A 21,990-nucleotide genomic window follows, 5' to 3' on the forward strand; every position below is an offset into this window, starting at 1 on the left:
GTGCTTCACTTGCCAGCTTCTTAGACACTTGCTCTGCGGGTTGTACTTTCAAGACTTTCATAACTTCTACTGATTCCGGCTCGCTGGGGACTCACCCTTCTCCTGAACAGGTGTCTCTAGTCCGGCTATACATTTTGGGAGTTCTTCTCTCACAAGACCATCAGCATTCCAATTGCTGCTTGCCTTAGTCTCCTGCACGTACACAGCTGGGGGCACACAGCAATGAGGCTCAAATGGGGAAAATCAGTTTCTCCTGCATGTCTTCCGCTGTGCAGTCTCTGCACTTCAGATTTTGGGGGAACAGGACTGAGACCTTGCAGGTGAAATCTGATGTTTCCACATTCCGGTGTCCCTCTTGCTGTCTCACTTCTGCGTGGTTTCCCAGCCTCTTGTCTTCTTTCTGCTTCTACTGCTACAGCCTGGAGTGCAGTTCACGTTCCATCTCCTTCCATTCCCTTCTTTCTCTTCCTGAGGTGGCATTTTATGCCTCCCAGATTTAGTGATAATTTTCAGGTGTGGGCCATTAGCCTCAATTGCCCGACCACAGCAATGGTTACTAGGCACAACTGCCGGTTACATCTGCATGCCTCTTCAGCCTCTTCCTCATCTCACTTCTTTTGGAATTCTGGGACTTGTATTTCCCGTTAAACCAATATTTGAAGTACTGGCAAGAGATGATTATATTCTCTTAAAGTTTTAAGAGGGGCTATGAGAATAAGTTGTTACAGAGGAAGATAGTCGATTGAAGACATTGCCATACTACTTTATATTGTACCCTTGTGATTGAGGAAGAGGTCTAGTTTGGGACATCCAAAAAGATATTTTCTTCAATAAAGCCTGCTCAGGCTTTATACCCTTAGGGTTCACAACCCTAGATCTAATGTGAAGTTTAGGGACGTTAAAATGACAATAAGCTATTACCTCCTTAGGTACATTGGGAAGAGTCTTCCTGTCAAAGGAAAAAAATACTGCGCCTCATCCCACGGAATAGCCTCACCACCCTGGGCCTATTCTCCACCTAGGTGAGCCTCCTGCAGTACACCACCCCCAGGGTTGGGATCAGGAAGAGTGCCTTCCCCTGGCCAACTGAGAGGAGACTTTAGGCAGGGTTTTGTAAAAACTGATAATTGGAGGCCAGATTTGTTATCATTAGAGAATCATTACTCATTGTTACCCATTATTACCCCTTTAGGAATCATTCCATCATTGCATCCTGTTTAGTTATTCATCATATATTCTGATTAGTACATGCAGAAGTAGCATACTATCCACATTACATTAGACTGCCACTTTGTAACATGTGTATTTGCTGATAGAATGACACTGTCATATTTGAAGTGTAGAGACATGTTATATGTAGTTACACATGTAGAGCCATTTAGAGACACAGGTTATGTTTTGTAGTTACATGTACACATGTACACATGCATGCATTGTAGAAACATCACGCATTGTGTGTGCACCTAGAAAAATGAATTGAGCTTTAAGTATAGTGCTTGGTATGAATGAAAGCTTATCGGCACTGCATTCGTGAATAGAGAAAGCATGAAGCCATTCCACTGAATGAGACAGAAGCGCCGCGGTGTGCGAAGATTGTTTTGAATTACACCAAGTACAAGTATTCGTAAACAGTTGCTTGGCAGGCAGACAGATCGACCCTTGTCCGAATGGAGAAGGCGAAAGAGGCCTAATCAGCATGGCTTGCTGTTCGCAGAGAGAAAAGGTGGGGGCCGTGGAGGCAGTGCCACATGGATAGATCGAGGGAGAGTGTGCTTTTGCAAGGCGAGATGGCCTGTTCTCTGGAGGAAAGAGGGATTTTGTGAAGCCAACAGTAGTGAATAGAGGAATAGAGTGTATTGCAGGCAGATAGAAGGCCATGACAGAGCTATCTTTAAAATGTCACATCGACAAAGAACACGACCAGAATACGAAATGATTGCGGTAAAAGTACATGCAAACACAGACTTTGAGGCATTGCTTAGAAATGCTGACAGAGAAAGACATTCTTAGCTTAGAGAACTAATGTAACCATAGGGATTTGCATACGTCATGGAATAGTATAACCAGAGGTGAGGGGAGTTTTTAGATGTTGATGGGAGTTCGTTCGAGCTGGTTTTAGATGGTGCTAGATGGAGTTTTGGATGGTGCTGCGCTCTGAGATTGAGAGATCGAGGGAGCTGACTGAGATGAGGGAGGTGTCTTGGTGCAGCAGAATCCGATGGCTTTGGGAGATCGAGAGCTCGGGGAAGCATTCTGATAAGGCCTTGATGAGATTGATCTGGCAGAGAGACCAAGGCCTGCCTCTGAATGACTGATTGTAGAAGTAGCGGGAGAGGGGAGACAGCTGGAGACCAAGGGGAGCAAATGGGAAGTATGGTTTATGGCCTAAAGTAAACTGATTGATTAGAACAGGCACTCACACAAAGAGCTTTGGGTTTGGGAAAGGGGAAATCAGGGATTGTCTTAGAGCGAGAGAGTGAAGTATGGTGTGGATTGGAGAGGAATGCTGAAACTTGTATTAGATTGGAGTCTTTAACAGATTCTAATGCAATCAAGCAGTCCCACTAAGTCAGTGCCTTGTCTGGGATTGCTCAAGGGAAGCCCTTATTTATATATTTTTATGTCCATTTCGTGTACTCTGGATGACAACCCTTATATAACACCCCTCTCTTAGAATCCCACTGAGCCAAGAAGTAAGTTTGTTTTGCAAATTTAAAAGGTTTGAGATATATATATATATTGCACTTTTATAATAAATTAATAATTGATATCACACTTGTGAATATGAGCAGTAAGCAACAGGTAATCCTACAATAGCACAGTTCTGGTGACTTATGACTAGGAACAGGGGAATAAGGTATCAGAGAATGCTTTATATGGTTCAAGGAAATGCAAGGTGGGACAGAATGCAACACAGAAATAATTTGATATGACTTCAGCAAAAGATATGATTACTTCTCTGACAATTCACTCCCCCCACCTAGGCAGTAACAGTCTTCAGGAATACAATCAAATGCAATACAAAGTTCCAGTTCCCCCCAGCGAGCTTCGATGAAAACATATGATTTTAAACACAGGCAAAATCCTTTTGAATGTGGTGGCAGGGAAGTGAAAAATATAATAAAAGTGATTTTAATTCCCTCTAGAGGTTCAGGGTGGGTGATTGCTAAAGTGATCCTGAACTAATTTAAAGTAGCTATGTTCTATGAATGATTGTCAGGTTGCAAACGAATTTCATCAAAGGAAAGCAAGGAGCTGCTATTTTGACACGTGAAGAAATTTGAGCCAAATCGCTGCACTTTTTCCAAGTACGTTGAGTGCGATTACGGTAAAAATATAAGGTTTTAGGTTCGTTGGAAAGCTTAGAATCTTAGCTTTAAGATGAATGTTAAATTTCGTTCCTAGGACAAACAGTTCCAGAGATACGGACGATTTTGTGAAGGTAGTTTTTCAGAAATTAAATTTTAAAGTTTCAAAATGACAGATGAGTTTTGCAGCTTTGAATCAAAAGAAGGGACACAATTTCTATGATGCAGTTCTCAATAGGTTAAAATAGTTTGAATTAGATATTAAACTAAGAGATTGGGTTTTGCAAAGTTCTGGCTACTCACTCCTAATTTTGGAAGGACTGGGCCTCGTCATGGATCTGGTCAACAGGTTGGACTGGACTTCTGGCGATTTCCGGTACTGGTTCTGGTCTGTGGTTCTGCTAGTGGTTCTGAATACAGCGTCTGGTCTGTGGTTCTGGATTCAGCATTGCTTTCTGGGTCTCTGGTTCTATTCTGGATACACAGGATTCTTAGCAAGCAGCAAACCGCACAGCCCGGCGGTTTTATTCTGATGTGCCCCTTGGAGATCTGGGGTAATCGGTTTGCAAACTTGTAAGGCGAGCTGAGAATACTTTAGCTTGCAGTAGGCCTTCTTGGTTCAAAGTTCTGTAGTCTATCTGGAGTCTGGAGTCTCTGGATGTGAAGTTGTCTGTCAAAATGCTCCGCAGAAAGTGAAAAATGAATGTCCTGCCTGTCCTGCACAGTCTCCTTTTATGTGCTTTGAAAGTGGGTGGGTTGGCTCATTCTGCATGCCCAACCCTCTCAACTCATCATTGGCCAGTTCATCCTCTCTCCCTTGATTGGGGGAACTGGGTTGTGAGTCAGAGTGATGAGGTAGGTTTATGGTCAGAGGATCCTCCCCTTGTCAAATTGCACACAAATCTATTTCTGATCCAAATACATATTTATCTATGTACCATTTTTCTAATATTATATGTCCAGTTAACATTTTCTGTAGCACCAAACCATCCGATCCCCGTCTTTGTAAGATGTGTCCACTTATGACAGAATTCTCCCCTTTTCATCCAGATAACGACCTCTAAACCTTTCAGATTTTACACAAGACTACATTCTGCCAAATGTCTGCTGGTGTTCAGTGAGATTTTTTAATATCTTGCAATGTTTAAAATAGGCATTTTTAGTTTGCATTTCAGAGAAACTAAGGTGATTTCAAAGCGCTTTTTTTTTTAGCCACCGGTACTGCTGTTTTTCCTTTGGCACACATTTCACTCATGGCACTCCTGGCCCCTCACGCTCACACTGGTGGGTGGCAGGTCAGGCGACCATTTTGTTGTGCGCAAAGACTGCACGGTTCTCCAGGATTCTGGCGCAAACCTGGGCTTTTCCGCCCTCTTGGATTTCCTAAGCCCACAGCACCAAATGTTGCAGCATAATAATCCAAACGTGGGTCAGGACACCCAACAAATCTCAGGCTTGCATTAGAAGCCTGTAAGGCTTATAGTTATCCACTGCATGGTAGATTTGCACCAGAAGCATAAAAGGTGCAAATTCGAGTTTGCTTTTCAGTAGTGTTTGCATCTTGCATTGCTGTGCATTCTATTGTTATAATTGAATCGATTCATGTGTTTTCTTTGTGTCTTATGTTATTGTGTCTATATGAGTATGTTAGGAGTAACCATGCACATAGGCCCTGAGATACGAAAGCAGAGGGGGGGGGGTATAGTGATCCACACCACCACAGGAGATTGTCTAAGATTGTCTAAGACCGGTGCATGGTTGCCCAAGAGGGGGGGGGGGGCTAGACGAATGTAGGAATTGTTTTATGATCCCAGTTTCAGCGAGGCATCTGTAGGATTCTTCACAGTAGCGACCGGCACCCTCAAGCCATTTTGCCAAATAAACAAACACAAGTTACAAGACCACTTAGAGCAACATGGACTGCAGGGGCAGGGCCCTTCCTCACTTGGAAGCTAAGCAGGGTCAGTCCCAGTTAATGCATGGATGAGACAGTCCCGGATGGTGTGTGCTTTCTTAGTTTAAAATATCTCATAACACGAACAAACACAGCCTCTGCATTATTTTTTCAACCATGCTACTGTCAGTCCTTGAAAGTATGGCACTTAGGGACCATTTTGCCTTTTTCTGAATTGCATTCCAATATTAGTAGTTTCCAAGTCATCCTAGTGGTCATAGGCTGCGCAACAGGGGGTGCAAACTTAAGGTAGCTTTAGCTGAATTTAAAGAGTTTTGTTGCATAAAGTTCTCACCTTAATGTCCCTGCAACTAAAGTTTTTTCCTTGAAAATATATACACAAACATTGTACTATGTAGGTCCAGCTGCAACTAAATACGATTTTATTAGGTCAAGGCATAAATTAGTCTGGCAAAATTGATGTCGAGAATGCCAACAAAAAATATTTTGATCATCAATCCAATGTATAGGATTATCAAATTTGTATAGCCTTACTTTCAATCAGGGCCAGTGCAAGACACGTGCCCCCTGTGCGGCAGCAGAGGCTCTAAGGGGCTTCGCAGGCTTGCTTTGTCAATGGTGCTAAGGGGAGGCCTTTTGCTGGATCGACACTGACACCATTGCAAATTCAACAGGGCTTGCGCTAAGCCCTCACAAATAGTTACACTGTTATTGTCAGAGCATTTAAATGAGAAGTTGCTTATCAGCGATGGTTTACTGATGAACCATTGTTTGACAGTGTCCCCTAAACATGCATTTCCCAACATGCATTTCCCAAGATATGAGGTTTTATTTTAGCCTCATTACTTTGCATTCGAGTTTTTAGTTTTCCATTCAAGAAGGGGAAAATAAGGCTATGACCATCGTATTTGTTCTTAACATATTTCTATATGAATGTATATGTTTCTCAGCTTGGGTGATTTTTACCAACCAAAGCTGAGAAAATATTTGGTTAAGTGCTTTAGGTTGCAGACTGGTCCCAAATCCCAGTTTCACAATTAACTAAAATGAGTGATCCTTGGCAAATAATTTAATTTTACTGTGCTATCCTCCAAAATGCAAAAGTGCCCACAATCTATTCAGTTCACATGTGTACACTATGCAAAAAAAGCTCATCCAAGGTACTGCCTTCATATATGATAATGACACTTGTTAGTCTGCACATCGCAAGTTTATTTTGCTTATTTATAGAAACATTTTGTAATGCAATTTACCATCAACCCATTGAGTATCAAAGACTACATAGGTCATTTTCTGTGGTTTCACTTTGTGAGGTCAATACATATGCATACAAGGGTAGGCTTCATTTTTTTCTGCATAGCCATACAAATTATAAATCTGGCAACTGTCAATGGAAAGCATGTTTTGCATGAAAGTCAGACAGCATGCTCTTTTTCTATCAAGTGCCTACAATATGGCATGCAGATTCATTTAAAAAAAAAAAAGATTAGCCTATTCCTTGCAAGCTTTGTACGTACTATAAAACCTGGCAAAAGCAGGGTTAAACATAATCTTCACTTTTGCGGCTGTCATTGAATTAAGATGGTGCCCAAATGGTGACATGTACAATAATCACAGCAACACATAGCAGGGCAATGCAGCATTTCACAAGCAATGTAGGCGTTCACATGCAGACAGGCCTCACCCAGCCTTGCATGTGCACACCCAGCCTTTCACATGTAGCATATTTACATGCATATTATAGCCTCACATACATGCAGACCAAAAATTCACATGTGCATACTTTCAAATACCTGTACTGCACATGCTTTCATATGCATGCACACATGAAAGCCTATCATATATTAGGACATTGAAGTCTGAGCAGAATGTAGAGCTCAGCAAAGGTGGGCAGAGAAGAGGCAAATTAAAGGAAATGGTTTAATAAGCAAGAGGCATGAGAAAGGAATAGATGAAAGAGCAAATTAGGGGATATGGACGAGATCAAGCTATAGTCTGCTGGATAAATAAGAGCAAAGTGAACAAAAAAGGGGTGGAAAAACAATAAAGGGTGCAAAAATGAGCAAAAAAGGTAATGAAATAGGAACATTCTGGGGATCAGAGGAAGGAAGGAATGGCAGAACTGGTTCTCATTTAGTATCAACCCAACATCAGCTCCCTCCCAATATTTACAGCAGAAGAGACAAGCTCCCAAACAGCAGTCTCATACCTGCAGTTTCAATCTGCCAAAATGCTCATTAAAAGTAAGCATTGGGTTAGCCTGCAGCCTGGATCTCTGCTTGTATGGGTTCTGGAGCTTGGGGCACAGAACAAACATGGTCTTCTCTGAAATCACATCACAGTGTGACATGATTTATAAAATGAAGAGCAATTAATCATTATTGTAAAGTGAATTGCGAAAGATACTGCTTAGTTTATGCCATATATAAAGATAGCCACTGAAATAAACTTTAAAGTGCAGTACAGTTTACCAGATTTAACAAACCCCTTGAAATTCAGCGGATATGGGCAGTCATGACCAGCTTAACTGTTCCCATTATTGTCACCAATGCTGCCATGCCCCTCATGCCATTTTGCATCACATGATAGTTGATATAGCGCATACACACAATGTGTTTCAAAGCGCTTCAAGGCAAGGGAGGGGGGGGGGGGGGAAAGGGAAAATATGACATTCTTGCAGGCCATGAACAGTAAGGATGTGAAATTAAATATACTCAGCCGCACAACATTTTAGATGGTGGAAGAGCCAAGACCTAGATAACGACAGGGAGAGTGGGAAGGAAATGGAAACAGACAGGCGACTACCGTATTAGGCCTGACGGCATTTCTAGTAGAGCCGGAGAAAAACAAACGGTGACGAACAAAAGCGACCATCGTACTGGGCCTGACACTTTAGTGGTGGGGTGAGGGGAAAAAAACAAGGGGAGGAGACAGACGAGGTTGCTATCATACTAGGTCCAGGGACAATTTTGATAAAGTGCATAGAAGAAAGTAAAGGGAGTAGGAGACAGTAAGCAGTCAAAAAGAGTGGAGAAGCAATAGGGGAGAGTGAATACAGTTGCAGAAGTCAGAAGTAACAATGTTGCAAGCCAGGATACAAGATTAAGATGGGAACACGATGATTCAGGGCCACCATGAGTACAAGATGCAAAGGAAGTCCAGCATGAGTTGAAAAAGGGCGACGCACCGTGACTCAATGAAGTCCATAAAAGTCAAATTCAGCATTGGTCACAAGACGATGAAACCAGAATATATCAGAACAGACTCTTGCAAAAGTAGGGTGGGGGAGCAGGGTAGAAGAATCAAGCAAAACAGGCAACACCTGTGTGCGAGAAGGGGCCCCAAGGGAACATCACAGGGGGACCAGAGGAGGCTGGGATGGTCTGTGGGGACAGAGGGAGTAAACACGTTGGTGCATGCATGCTTACCTGCTGCCTGAGCAGGGGTTTGGGCAATGGGTCCTCCTGGTCAGAACAGGTCCAAACAGGAATTGCCCTTTTCTTCGTCTGCCCTTCGCTTCGGAAGACCAGGCAAGATACGCCCTTGATCTAAGAGTAGGAAAGAAGAGGCAGTGCTAAGGTGGGTGGTGGTCAGGTGACCTAGACCCACTTGCACCTGCTCCGCAGCTGCAAAGGAAAAGAGGCTGGAGGGCTCCTTAAGTAGGGAAAAAGAGCAGCAACCAGGAAGGCACTAGGTGGGCGGGCCTAGGCCAGGTGACCTAGACACCTGCACCTGCTCCGCAGCTGCGATTGAGAATCCCTTCTCTCTAATAGCTTTGTGCTCATGGCCTTTGCAACGGGAATGCACAGATTAGACACCAGGATAGTTTTAAAAATCCCAGTGTTTAAAACCGATGAGTGGGTAGGCACAGTATTCCACATAGCCGAGTACCATGGTTGTAAGAGGGCTTTGGTAGAGTTACAGGTGAGGGGGCAGAGCCACGGCTGCATTCAAACTAGAAGCAATGAAGAGGAGATTAAGGACGCGATCAGAAAACACTGAGGTTACATGCCTTAGGAGAGGGAGGGGTAGAACCAGTCAGATGGAAAATGGGAACTAAACACTCTTCCCGCAAGTGCACTCAAGCCGCACCAATCCTAAACAAATCTATTCTGCATCAGACTGGATCCATCCCCACGTGATACAGCCCAATTTCCATCACTGGGATGCACTAGTAAAGTTAGTGGAGTGCCATAATTGTGGACCAGCAGGCCGGTCCAGTGGCTATGATTGCAAGCAATCCCTCATTGTAGCCACTCGACCGGTACCCCTTTTCGATTTTACCTTCAAAGAGACCCATTCTCTCTTCCCACTCATCTGTTTTAGACACGGGGAGTTTGAAAAGCATCCTAGTGTCTTCCACCCAACATTCCACCCATTGGTCGTCCCTACTATTATCAGCCTCCCTCCTCGGCACAGCCATCCCTAATGGCCCAGATAAATGTCAATGGAATTGTGCTGCCACTAATGCATCCCATGGACCACTTATGGTTTGAACAAAAACTTCCAAAAAGCAATACGAGTAGAATTAGCATCCATTTCGGACTATGTATTTTGCCTTTCGCAAGTTGCAGTTATAGCATGTTTTTTTCTGCCGTCTGTTACGATCACAACCCTTGTGCCTAAAAGCTTGTGTACAGTGCAGAAATGTTGGACCATAGCACATAGTGGCACTTGATTTCATTGTGCCACAATTAACACTTTTTTTGTAATATGTCCGTCTTTCCCATCTCCATGGCATGCTGTTCAGGATGTTGGTTTGCATGTATGAGGTAACGAGTGTCCAGAGTATGGTATGCTGTGCGAGTGCGCTGCTTTCCCTGAGCTACTCTAAATTCTTTAATACACAGTTATGAATTCTCTCAATGGTATGTATTTTGCCAACCTCTCAAGCCTGGAAAAGTAGATCCACGCAGGCTTGACATGTGGCCAACTTTGCACCAGACCGGCAGAATAACTGGCCTGCTGTTAAATCTCAGTTACCAGTTTAATAGTATCCACTACAGAGTGTAATTTGCTTTCTGACACTGAGAACATTGACATGTAATTGCTCATTTTACTATAGCCGTTAAGATGGCTATAGCCGGTAAGATAGCTCACTAGGTTGAGTGCTTGCTGCTGCGATGTGTGTGATCTGCAGGTTCGAAACCCGGCAAGGCCAGCTCAGCCTTTCATCCTTCGGAGGTTGATAAATAAGTACCAAAACAGATTGGGTACTATTGTATGCATATTTGTTCTATATAAAGCGCTTAAACAGAAGAGCTATATAATAAATCATTTGGCCTTGGACATCTGCTTGCAGTCACAGTAATTTGGTAATATGGGCCTATACACACTGATATTGACGATACATATGGTGATCATGAAATGTAGATCACATTTAAGTGATATCATAAGCATATTGTGTAATCAACAATGCTGTGATGCCACTTGCTGTTTTATCAAGGGGTGAAAGATAGTGGTTCCATCACTTCCAGTGATGTCAAATGACATCGCTTCCTGTGATGTCATCTCAAGGCTCATGTGACGTCACTTCCGCTACCCCTGGCATTTTGCCGAAATGACGTCCCTGATAAAATCTCCTCCAAGATAAAAGTAATCTCCTGCCTGTTATGCTTTATTTGCCACACCTTTTCCGACCGGTTTGCCTCTGATCAGATACCCATCCGGAAGGCCTGCCTTCTTCCAAACCTTTGCGAAAGGACAGTGACTACTGTTGCAGAGGACCTGCATCTCCATGGATCACTATGTACACACAATGACATCCTCCGCCAATGTCCTCCTCTACATGGTACCACCCCCCCCTCCCCACTCCCCGCCCCACAGCACTCCAGGTCACAACAGTGCCTGAAATGTTTGTATCTAGCGCATGTGGCTTTGTATAGTGCATTCGACGGTAGGACAGTCAGCTGAGGGGCCCAACATTCCAAAGTTCGGCTTTTTGTGCCACTTTCCAAAACCTTTTCCACTGAAAATGACGGCAGTGAAACGTGTGCACCATTAAACATCAATTTCACTACAAAATGTGTCGAAGTACAAGCACTTTAAATCGACCACCCACAGTGGAGGCAGATACTTTGCAGACTGCTTATTCATCACCTGCATGATAGACCGATTGTTGGAGCAAAACACTGTCTTTGGTGCCAATTGCCCCACTCCCCCTCCCCCCTTTAAATAGTGACTACCAGTATGGGGGAACAGCTTGAAGTAATTGGATGCAATATCGATACACCGCCAGCTACAAGTCCATGCAATAGCACACCATTTCCTCCCCAATATTGTGCCAATGCTCCCTGAAGCATCTGTGAAACGCCCCATTTGCACACAGGCAGTTTGGAGCCCTGTTCAAAGCAAGACCTTGTGCTTAACCAAGAATTCGTACCATACCTTTAAATCATCCTTCACCCCCTTTTCAATCTAGTGAAGTTATGCTTGTGCTTCAGGCCCTCTGGGGCCCTTGCCAGCCACAAGGAAAACGGCCCCTCCAGTGGCATTACCATGGTGCTGAAAAAGAGCTGCCCCAGGAGCGACTGCAAATGCCTGGAAGTTGTTTTTCTTGCTCTTGTTAGGATGCGGGTGCAACGTCCTAAACGTGTAGGGAAGTACAAGCTGCAGAAACTCCATTAGGATAAAAGATGGTGATTTAAAGTGTTTGTGTTTGTCATTTGTCACAGTATTTCAGGCCACTTCCAAATTGGATTGTTTTGCCATATTTCAGAGAGCACTAGGCTACGGAGTATGCAGTGGAATGAAGGGCAACCAAAGATAGTGTTGCTGGTTGCCATTAGCATAGGGGCTCTAGCCAGAGTCCTGCCATATTGTCAGTGTGTAGCTTTCGGTTTAGGGCACTAGGCTGCAGTCTGAGCCTGTGTCCTTCCATTTAATTCAACTTTATTCCTCCTTCCCTCAGCGAGCGTTCAGCATGCCAGGGTCCTGGCTGGGCTGGGGAAGGGGCGAATGTGAGGGGCAGCACACATTGATTACTGACGGAGGTTCTAGCAGTAATCAGGAGCTTTGAGCGAAATCTGTGATCTTGACGATACACAAGTACAATAGTTATGAAAGACATATTTTGGTGTCATTGAAGCCTTGAGTGGAGACATTGCCAAAGTGTCAAACTAGATTGTGGTTATACGGCCCCCTACGGAGTGGGTTGGGACAATTGGGTCTGCAATAGAATGGCTTAGTAGTATGAACAAGTATAAGTGTCCAAGGAGTGAAGCCTCAGTTCAGTTTTTTATGAAGACGCCTGGTTCTCAAGAGATAGCTGGAAAAATGTGCGCCAGAGATGGCAACATGTTTAAAAACGGAGTTGCAAAAATGTGTTGCAGAGTAAACTGCTACGAGGCCTGTGACCTGTCTGGAGTACAACATTGCTGAGCTCATGGGAGGATATTACTGTGTCTATTTTGTGGACTTTACTGTTCACACAGACTACATGATTTGGTCATTTGCGAGGACTGCATATCAGAAGTTACATGCACTTGTTTTGACCAATCAGGGTATACCATTTTAGTAAATGTTACATGTATAACTTTAGTGAATCAGGGTGAAGAATTTCCTGACTTCATAAACAGGTAATTCGTAGGGGGCTGCACTTAGGATGGTCATGGGTAATGTAGTAACCAATAGAGCGAATATAAGTTGTTGAGATTTTTATATAGGTGGGAGCCAGGGCATGTGGAATGAACATTTACTCTATACTTTTAAATTCTTCAAATTGAGTTAATATTTCAATACGAAAAACCACAATGTGGGTGGATCGAGAGGGTTCAGGTCTGACTGACGTCCCCCTCTTATCCCCCCCAGCTGTAATTTGCATGTGTTAAAGCTGTTTCTTGCAAATCATGCACTCTAGTATAAATTCCTTGGATGGATTTTTCCTATTTGTTTTTGGGCCGTCCGTACACTACAGGGAAACGGTCACTACACCCTGAAGGCAATCACCTTGTCTGCTAGTTGGCCCCATTCATATGACACTGCGTCCGAAGGAGGACAAGCACGCCCTTCAAATTTGCCACATGCCAGTGGCAGCCCCAGCCTCCCTGTTATCTGGGACATGCATCAACATCACCTTTTTGCCCAAGCAGAAAGTCCTCTGTAGCACAACCCCATAGATACTGCAATAGTCCTGCAAGCAGGTGAGTGGTAAGTTGCTGAAACACCAACGTACAACACATTATCTCGCACAACCCATAGGAAAACATGTCATAATAGTACTTTCAGTCAAAGCGCAATGCCCCGCAGCAGGTTGCCATCTTGGTAGACTAATACATGAATGCAGATTTTATTGCAGCCTTCTATAGAAAAGCTCCAGCCACCTAATTTTCTCTGAAAGAGCACTACCCCGCCTTCGAATATTGCCTCAACGACCGAAGGGCACCTCTAGCCACAGCCTTTCCCCCTAGGACTTTCAGAGAGACAAACCCAGAGGCCCAGATGAAGGCTTTTCACCAAGGAGCCGAAACGCCTGTGGTTAGAGCATAGACCTTTCTCTTCAATCCACCAGAACTTCCAAGGGGGCTCCTCCCCCTGGTGTAGACCAACGGTTTGGTCCTCTGTGGGAATATCTAACCCACCCCGCAGCTGGTTACTCTAGCAAGTCCCAGCTTCAAAGTTAGCTTACAACTAATAGACTAGCTACAACCCTTCTCCAGATACAGTTCCCAAGCATGTTTCTGCTTCGAAGCATTACCAGGAAATGTGTACAATTACTATGTGCCCTGTGCGCACTACTGTATCCTCTGTGTGTAAATATGGTCACTTATGTTTCACAATACGGTCTAAATATGATGTAATATTTACCACACAAACAGTACTAACACCATTGATTCAGATGTTGGTTTTGTGATTCAGTACTGAACCAAGTATTATGCCATCTGTATTGTTTTCATTTGATGAAGCATGAGTACTGAAGATGTTTGCCCAGCCACAGGGCATGACCTGCTAAATATAGCAGTTTCTTGTGCATAAAATTGTTTTCCCAAGATGTACATGGATTCAATACATAAAAAAATTATTCCACTATGGGATACTTTGCTTACTTTTGAAGCTTGAATACGTAGTGAAACTGATACAACGCAGTGGACACACAAATAGGATAGTAGCGTCAACAAACTGATATGTGGTTGGAGGCCCCCCCCCCCCCGTTTTCCAGCCCCACCATATTCATCCATGAACCAAATGAGGTGTAAGACACTACACTACCCTCTGTCCAAGCAGTAATTCAGTTATCTTCCGAGAATCACAGGTGGTGTTATCAATCTGTATTCCCCACCTCCATTTTCAAGAATGGGTCAAAAGGGGACATTCGATTTTTTAGTGGAGGTGGCCCTGTGAAATGGCCTGGCCACCATAATCAGATTGCACTCCTTGCGTGTCCTTTCGCAAGACCATCAGGATGTCCATGGCTTACATGAGGTTAGCCACCCGGGATGCTCTGCTGGGACCTTTACATGGAATCGCAAAACCCTTTCCGACCTCTTACATTTGTCCAGTGTTAGGGTAAGGGTAAGGCCCCATTGCTTCCGACAGTGGCCCCAACTTTAAGCTAAAAGCAAGCTGTTCCGGTGCACAAGGTATTTGCTGTTTCAAGAGTTTGTCTAAGTTTGATACTCATTCTGGTGCAGGGGAGTTCACCTTGACAGATGTTGTATAAACAATGCAGCAACAAAAAGGTATGCAGAGGATATACCTGGTTCCCTGCACACCTTTATACTGGTGGTTATCAGCCAGGCAAAGATAAATAATGTTAAAGTAGCAAAGTCCAATAAAACAAACAGGATCTCGTAGTGGTTAAGTACAGGAGATTCAGGAATGTTCATAAATGTGTCTTTATATCATAACTTTAGCCCAAAGTATTGCCCGAAGAAGTTTCCATTCATCAGGAGCATACGGTATATTATTTGATCAGTAATATTAGGCCATCACAGATTCCTCAATTTCAAAAGAATGACAGTTAATATGGCACATGTTGTAAAATAAATACCCTAGGGCCCTTTTTACGGCTTTTTTCCCTCTTAGCCAGACCCCTTTTCCTGCACCCCCCCATCTGGTCTGTCCCCCGCCCTATTAATGGGTTTGTCACTGTTCCTCGTCCTCCGACTCATTAAATCTCTCTAAAAGTATATTCACTGTGCATGGTTATACAGACATATGCCCTTATCTGTGTGTCTTAATTGCATTTGAGTTTTCTTAATGAAAATCTAAGAATGTAACAGAATACATGTATTTCAGATGTAGTTTATCGACCTATAACCCGTTGATTTTGAATGCAATGTATATGCTTGTATTTGATTTTATTACCTTTATGGTATTTATTGCCGATTAAAGAAATGTCTCACTTCCACCCTGAATCCTCCTTTGTTGCTTACTTACTGCTCCCATTTCTGACCTGGCTCCACCAACTAGTTCATCTTTTTGTACCTTTGTTGCTCTCTCCTCTACAAGTTCAGACTTCCTCTCAAGCACAGATTCATTAGAACATGATTGCTGTCAGATGGAGGGTCCCCTCTTTTTCCCACCCATTTTTTCCATGCATGCTTGAGACCAGCCTCTGTCATCCTCACAATAACCCCTTTACGTTTCCAATGATTGAAGTCTGCCTCCACACCAGCCCCACCTCACCTTCTGTACCCCACAACACTCTTGCAAACTATTAAAATAGAATGGCATTTACCAATCATGGCAACCTTCAAGCTCCCACTATTGACTGTACACGCTCTGCAAGTAACCTTCCCTTTGGACCGGTAGTCTGGTGCTGCCAAAACATTTGTTAGATTAGGGAGTACACTAATAATGTATTCGTACTAACAAGTATAAAAAAAGCAGCTGGGCAATGTGTATGAGAATGTCCAGTAGTATTCTGCTAAACCATGTTCAATGTATGCCATCAGCAAAACAAAGGATGTGATGGAAGGTTTAGAATTCATCTTAACCACTGGCATCGCTCTGGGCAACCCTCAAGACCATTTTTGACCTGCCAAGCCATTATAGAAAGGGGAAGGTTTATTGCAACTTGATCCCTCACTTCGCGCAAATCCCACGGTGCTCTACTGGTCACGTCCCCCCGCTTACCTTTGGTCAGGGATTCCCGATGGGTACTCTAGGGAGCAGGCATACTGCAGGAGTGGATCTTGCCTATTGTGAGCTGACCTGCGCCTCCTCCTTTGTTCCACTCCAGGTTTCCACAAAGTTCCTACTGCGTGGCTCTCAACCGGTGCTCTCAGAATCTCTTACCACTTCACCATTGCCCATGTCCCTGCAGCAAAGGTGGCAAAAGAAAAAATCCTTCGCTGCACACCACTCTGCACCAGATCTCTGCAGAGCAAGACACCTATTTAGTGCAGCTTTTGGCAAGATTGTGTGCCAGGCCCTTTATTTTCTACAGCCCTGCTTGGAGAAGTGGGCCCGGTGACCTGTCTGGTGCCCCCTGCTCACCCAAAAGTCACCACCAGGCTAGCCTAGAGGTCTGCACCCAGGGGCATTTATTCAAAGCCTCTTCTCTACCTCTGCCAGCCATGATATCTAAATTGCCATTTTCCAATTACACAGGCCTGTACAGCGCGCTGTACGAGCATATCGAAATCAACCTTGTCATTGTGCGAATATTCTGTCCTCATTTTAGGGGACTGGAACACTAAGGAATGCATTCACCGAACAGGCATAGACATACTGCATCATTGATCGATGTCATGTGCCCAGTAAATCAAACATTTAGTGTATACAGACCAAGTACCTTTGTTAGAACACATCGTGCTCTTGAATATAGAACAGCTACACCTTGAATGGTCAGATGAGACTCCTAACTATGTCCACACATTAAGGCTGACCACATGCAAAGAATTCATAGGGGTACCTGGCGCAGCTCACACTTCTGCAAAAAGAGCAAAACCAATTACTCCTTTTGGAAGGTCAAAATTAGCCAACCCGTAACAGCACCATGGCACTGTTGTCACAATTAAAAGTCCAACAATCAACACAAAACACATTGGGATGGGTGGTTTTGTGACGAGTGACTAGACATGCCGTTTTCGCACCATCGGCTTTGAAGAGGCAGAGGAGACCAATGTACACATGGGCCATTCCAGACTCTTCCCTGCAGTTGAAGACACTGCCATCGAATGTCGGATACTTTTTTAAAAGGATCAAGACTTTCCTGCCATTTTAGATTTTTCCCATAGAATATGCATCATGCTGAATTACATTCCCAGCACCATCTGCACTGGGAGCCAAAGAACACAAGTGAGCACTGACTGGACAATGTATTAAATGTACCAATTACTCCGTGTTTGCTATACTGCCTGGTCCTTAAAAAATCAGTTAACCTTTGCTAATTAATAATGAGTTCAAATAGAGCCTTGACAAAAAGTGGAAATTATGCACACATCACAATTCTTTGTTAGATGATGGCCCTGGTTCACAAAGTAGAGTCACTTTAAATAGAACGGAACTTAGACTGATAGCTTAGAATCTAGGGCACTCCTATTTAGGCGAGTGATGCAAAGTTTACACCCGCAGTTAAGGGCACATGTGGCCTTTTCAAATGAAGCCTCATTGGTGCGACCTTTAGAGTATGGATTAGGGCTCTCTGTATGCTTAGGTCTGGTCAGATGTATCCTAATCAGTTCTAAAGACCTGGGCTGCATGATCGCCTTGCAATCTGGACTTTGCCTTTCTCCCAAAAGCACTGGCCGGCTGGTGAAATAAAGTGGCTTGTATCCGGCACAACCCCATGCTCCCCCCCCCCCCTTTACTTTAGCTCTCGGTTCTAAAGGACACAATTTAAAAAAAGCAGCCAGGAAACAGTGAGCTCTTCAGCAGATTCTGATAGAAGGGGAATTTAATGGCAGGCCTCTGCACTTTACTGATATCAAACACAGTCCCCCTCCAATTTACCATCAAATGGCAATCAGCCTCTTCACACACCTTCTCTATGCCCCCCACCCCGCCCCTTTCGTCCCTCCACAGAGCACGCAACACAGCTTGAAGGTAGTGTTAAGCACCATAAAGAAAACCTCTAATCATGCACATCCCCAATTACAGACTAGGCAAGAAATTAAAGGCAGCATATGGAAAGACTGACTGGCAATCCGCTTCATGATCAGAGGGACTTGGGCTACCCAAGTTCAAAAATATTTAAAGAGACTTTGGAAATGAAGGGAGATCAAAGGACTTCCAAAATTGCAAAAGCAAGCAGATTCCTTCTGAGAAAGTATGATCTAAAAATTACTATACAAGTAAATTTTGGATTGTCTTAGTATGCATTTTATTAACAGAACTCTTGTATTATGTAGCTTTCGTGCCCAGACTGTGGGGCAGACGGTGCATAATGGCCCACCAGACCGAGCTTTCATAGAAGCTAGCAAGGTCCTCAGCTTGGGCTGCAGGCCGTAAAACGCTGTCCGCCCCCCCCCAGCCGGGGTGTGAAAACCATATGCGCACCTTGGAATTTTCCAGGGTGCGTTTAGTTCGTTTTTCTTCCGACAGTAGATGAGCTCTGCAGGAGCACAACTCCAGTTGGAGAAAAAGTCAAAATATGGCTGCGCCATTAAAATAGAATAGGTACTAGGTCCCTTGTCTAATGGCAGCCATGGAAAACAGGATTCAAAATGGCAGTCATGCGAAAAGGGACCTAGTGCCTTTCCCATTTTTATGGTGGCGTCCATTTATTGCCATTTCTCATGACAGGCACAATAGCCGCCCGTAAAGGTGGATTGTGATTGGTCAATCTACCTTTCCCAGATGCAAATGTTTTTCTTCAATGTTCAAAATGGGTTTCATGATCAGCAAATTTGAGTGCTGACCCCGAGTTCGCCCACCTCCATTCCACTCTTGTCCTTGTGAAGCTGGAAAATAGCTTTTTTCCATGTGCCAGCTTCTTGCTCGGGGTAAAGTATTCACTAAATGACCAAGTATTGAACTACATTTCCAATAACATCCCGTTATCACAGTTAATAATGAAAATGTTACTTTTAGGAAAAGGCTGCTATCACTTCAGCATCCTCCATAATTCAGACCATAACGCAGACTGCAAGCAAAAGCTTTAGATGTCTCTAAGAGGACTATTCCAAGTCTATCTTACAGATTGAATGCAGTGTCAAACAGTTTGAAACGATGCTTGCTTGGGTGTACAAAAGTGATCTGTGCAATTCCAGCAGTTGCAAATGCACCTTAACTGTTCAGTGAGAATCCACAAGGGTGTCGCTTTAAAATGCATCTTTATAGACATTAAACATCCACCGTGATTTCTCCATCAACCTACACTACACGTCTATATCACTTTTTTATGTCAGCAAGGACAATCTGTTACGCTCACCTGGCTTCCACACAGGCGTCCATCTGAACTGGACAGCTGCGGTCTCCACCAATGTGACACGTAGGGCCGAGATGACTGACTGCACTGGCTCACCTAGCTTCGTTTGCTTGGCCCATAGGAATATTCTTCTGTAAATGGAGAAAGGGAATTAACCACCCGTGGGGTTGAGCGTAAATCCCCCTCACCCCCGCTGTTCTCCCCAAAGATCACCTTTGATGTTCCCTCTTATAGTCTCACCTGATGGTTTGAAAAGATGCGCTCTCCATCCTGCATTGAGCACAGGGGCGAGTTGATAACCAGTTGCTTCACTGGCTCGAAGTAATTAGTGAGTTCCAGAACAATATTGACTCCGAAAAGGATGTAGTTCGTAAGAGTTCACATGTCTGACTTTCACTCTTGTCCGATTCCTTGCAGTTTGCAGCTTGACCCCAGCGAAGAGTTCCTCGTGGTAGCTGACGAAGTTCAGATAAGGATTTGGCTTATTCTACAAAAGTTCAATAAAATAAGGCCAGAATGTAACCTGTGGCTTGCTCCCTTATTCAGGTGTGGAGAGAAAATATGAAGTTCGTGGAATAATGCCTCCGGCGGTAAAATTAGGTAAGTCTATTGTGGTGAGAAGAGTTCCCCTGGTTTGTCCCTTCGTCTCACCTTGTCGTCCTTTTGTTCCCCTTAGGGGCCGGGGTACGCAGAGGATGCAATGGAGACTGCGCCGGCCCGTGAAGAGGAATAGTACCCCCGGCGGTAATCCGTTAAGTCTATGGGGGTAGTTACTATTGCCTCTGTTTATTCCCTTGATTCACACCTTTGTTGTTCTTGTGTTCCCATTAGGTGCCAGAGTGCGGCAGGAACGTGCAGAAGGATGCAGTGGATCGTGAGGGAGGATGCTCCGAAGGCCGGTGAGTTCAGCGCGGCGCTGCAGCAGGCGAGGCGGCACGCGTAAAATGCTTCTTTCTTCCAGCTCGAAGGCGCGGTGGATCCGGAATTCATGTAATGATCGATGGTTTTGGTCTTATTCTAACCTCTTCTTCTTCTGTTCCTCCCTTTTTCTAGGAACTGCAGACTCGAGGCGGGCGTGGCAGAAGACTGGATGCAGGCTTGCAGACACAGCGATTGTTACGCTGCTGGATGCAGAATAACGTGAAGCGTGTGCATGCTCTTCGGGCGTGGTTTAAATAGGACCCAAAGTAGTCCCAGATAAGTATTCCTCCCCAGCCCCACCCGAGTAAAAAATAGTCCCTAGGTAAAATAGTCCCTTCCAAGCCTCATTTGGCGTGGAGCTCTGCAGCATGGTCTGCATCACGTAAGCTTGCAGCATGGTCGGCATCAGGTAAGTTCTATTCTATGAGCCTGGCGCCTAGACTTACTCGCCATATGAGTCTGGGGCCATAGGCGCCATGACCGCACCCAAACAGCCCCTAGCAGGGGTTTTTGGGCTTGCGCAAAGTAATTTGATGCCTGCTTCCGGGGTTGCTGGACCTGGTCTGGTTCCCCGGGGGTAGGCATGACACAATCATGAAGACGCATTCTACAGATGAATAGCTAATCGTGCCACCAGTTGTCCATCCATTAAAGCAATATTGCACATTGAGTCATTGGTGGTATACTGGATAGAGTATTTACAATACTAAATGATTTAATATGTTGAACACTTACACCACATCCATAACTAAGATTAGCCTTGGCACTTCATGTGTTAGAAACACCCCAATTACTGGAATAGGATTTTTATTCTTCATGTAAAGCACAACAGCTTTTGCTAGACAAGCACTTATTTTCTGCCTAATGCACAACATCAACAAAACAGCTGATGAATGCTTACAAAATACAATACCTCTTTGTATTCACTGATCCAATAAAGTCTCCCGGTGATGTAATCAACAGTAAGTCCTGCAGGCTGTTCCATGGGAACGGCGGCTAGTATCCGCCTGTCGGAACCATCCATTCCCGCCATTTCCACTGCAGAGTTTTCCCTTCTTCCATAATTTATCCAAAACATGCATCTATAAAAAATGATTAAAAGCGTTCCATTGAAAGGAAAACTGATATCACTTCAGGGACAAAGTCAAAAAATGTTAAGTAAGCAACTATACTCAACTAAATCTGATAAGGTGCAAAAATGCCGGAGAGCAATCACTACACAGATCGGCATGCAAACATGGGTAGCATTAACCTTCGAGTCACCTCACATGTTAACGTGCTGCCGCAAAGAAAAAGGATATTAACCGTTTTTAAATTGTACTTATAATGTGTTCTAGTTCATACAAACTTTTCACATTCATTTATCAACACAATTACTATATCTCGTAGACTTCCACTCCCATTCATAACATTAATTTTCATCTCATTATACATATGTAGGTAACAACCATTATAATACATCAACTCTAAAAAGGACCTTGGTTATTCACAATACACATCCACACTAGATTTAACAATAAAAAATTTAGTTA

The 21,990-nt window shown here is 44.0% G+C and overlaps 1 protein-coding gene across 1 annotated transcript in view; it reads right to left on the minus strand.

Annotated features, from left to right (window-relative positions):
* The window catches only part of LOC138510849 (vitellogenin receptor Yl-like), a 909,900-nt gene that overhangs the window by 477,076 nt on the left and 410,834 nt on the right, over nucleotides 1-21,990 (minus strand). The window contains exon 10 of the mRNA XM_069626522.1: nucleotides 21,372-21,540. Within this exon, the coding sequence (XP_069482623.1) occupies nucleotides 21,372-21,540 (169 nt within the window). The remainder of the gene's footprint in view (nucleotides 1-21,371; nucleotides 21,541-21,990) is intronic.

This window comes from Ambystoma mexicanum, chromosome 6p, assembly GCF_040938575.1.
Source record: "Ambystoma mexicanum isolate Mex_15411 chromosome 6p, UKY_AmexF1_1, whole genome shotgun sequence".
In the NCBI taxonomy this organism is placed as follows: domain Eukaryota; kingdom Metazoa; phylum Chordata; class Amphibia; order Caudata; family Ambystomatidae; genus Ambystoma; species Ambystoma mexicanum.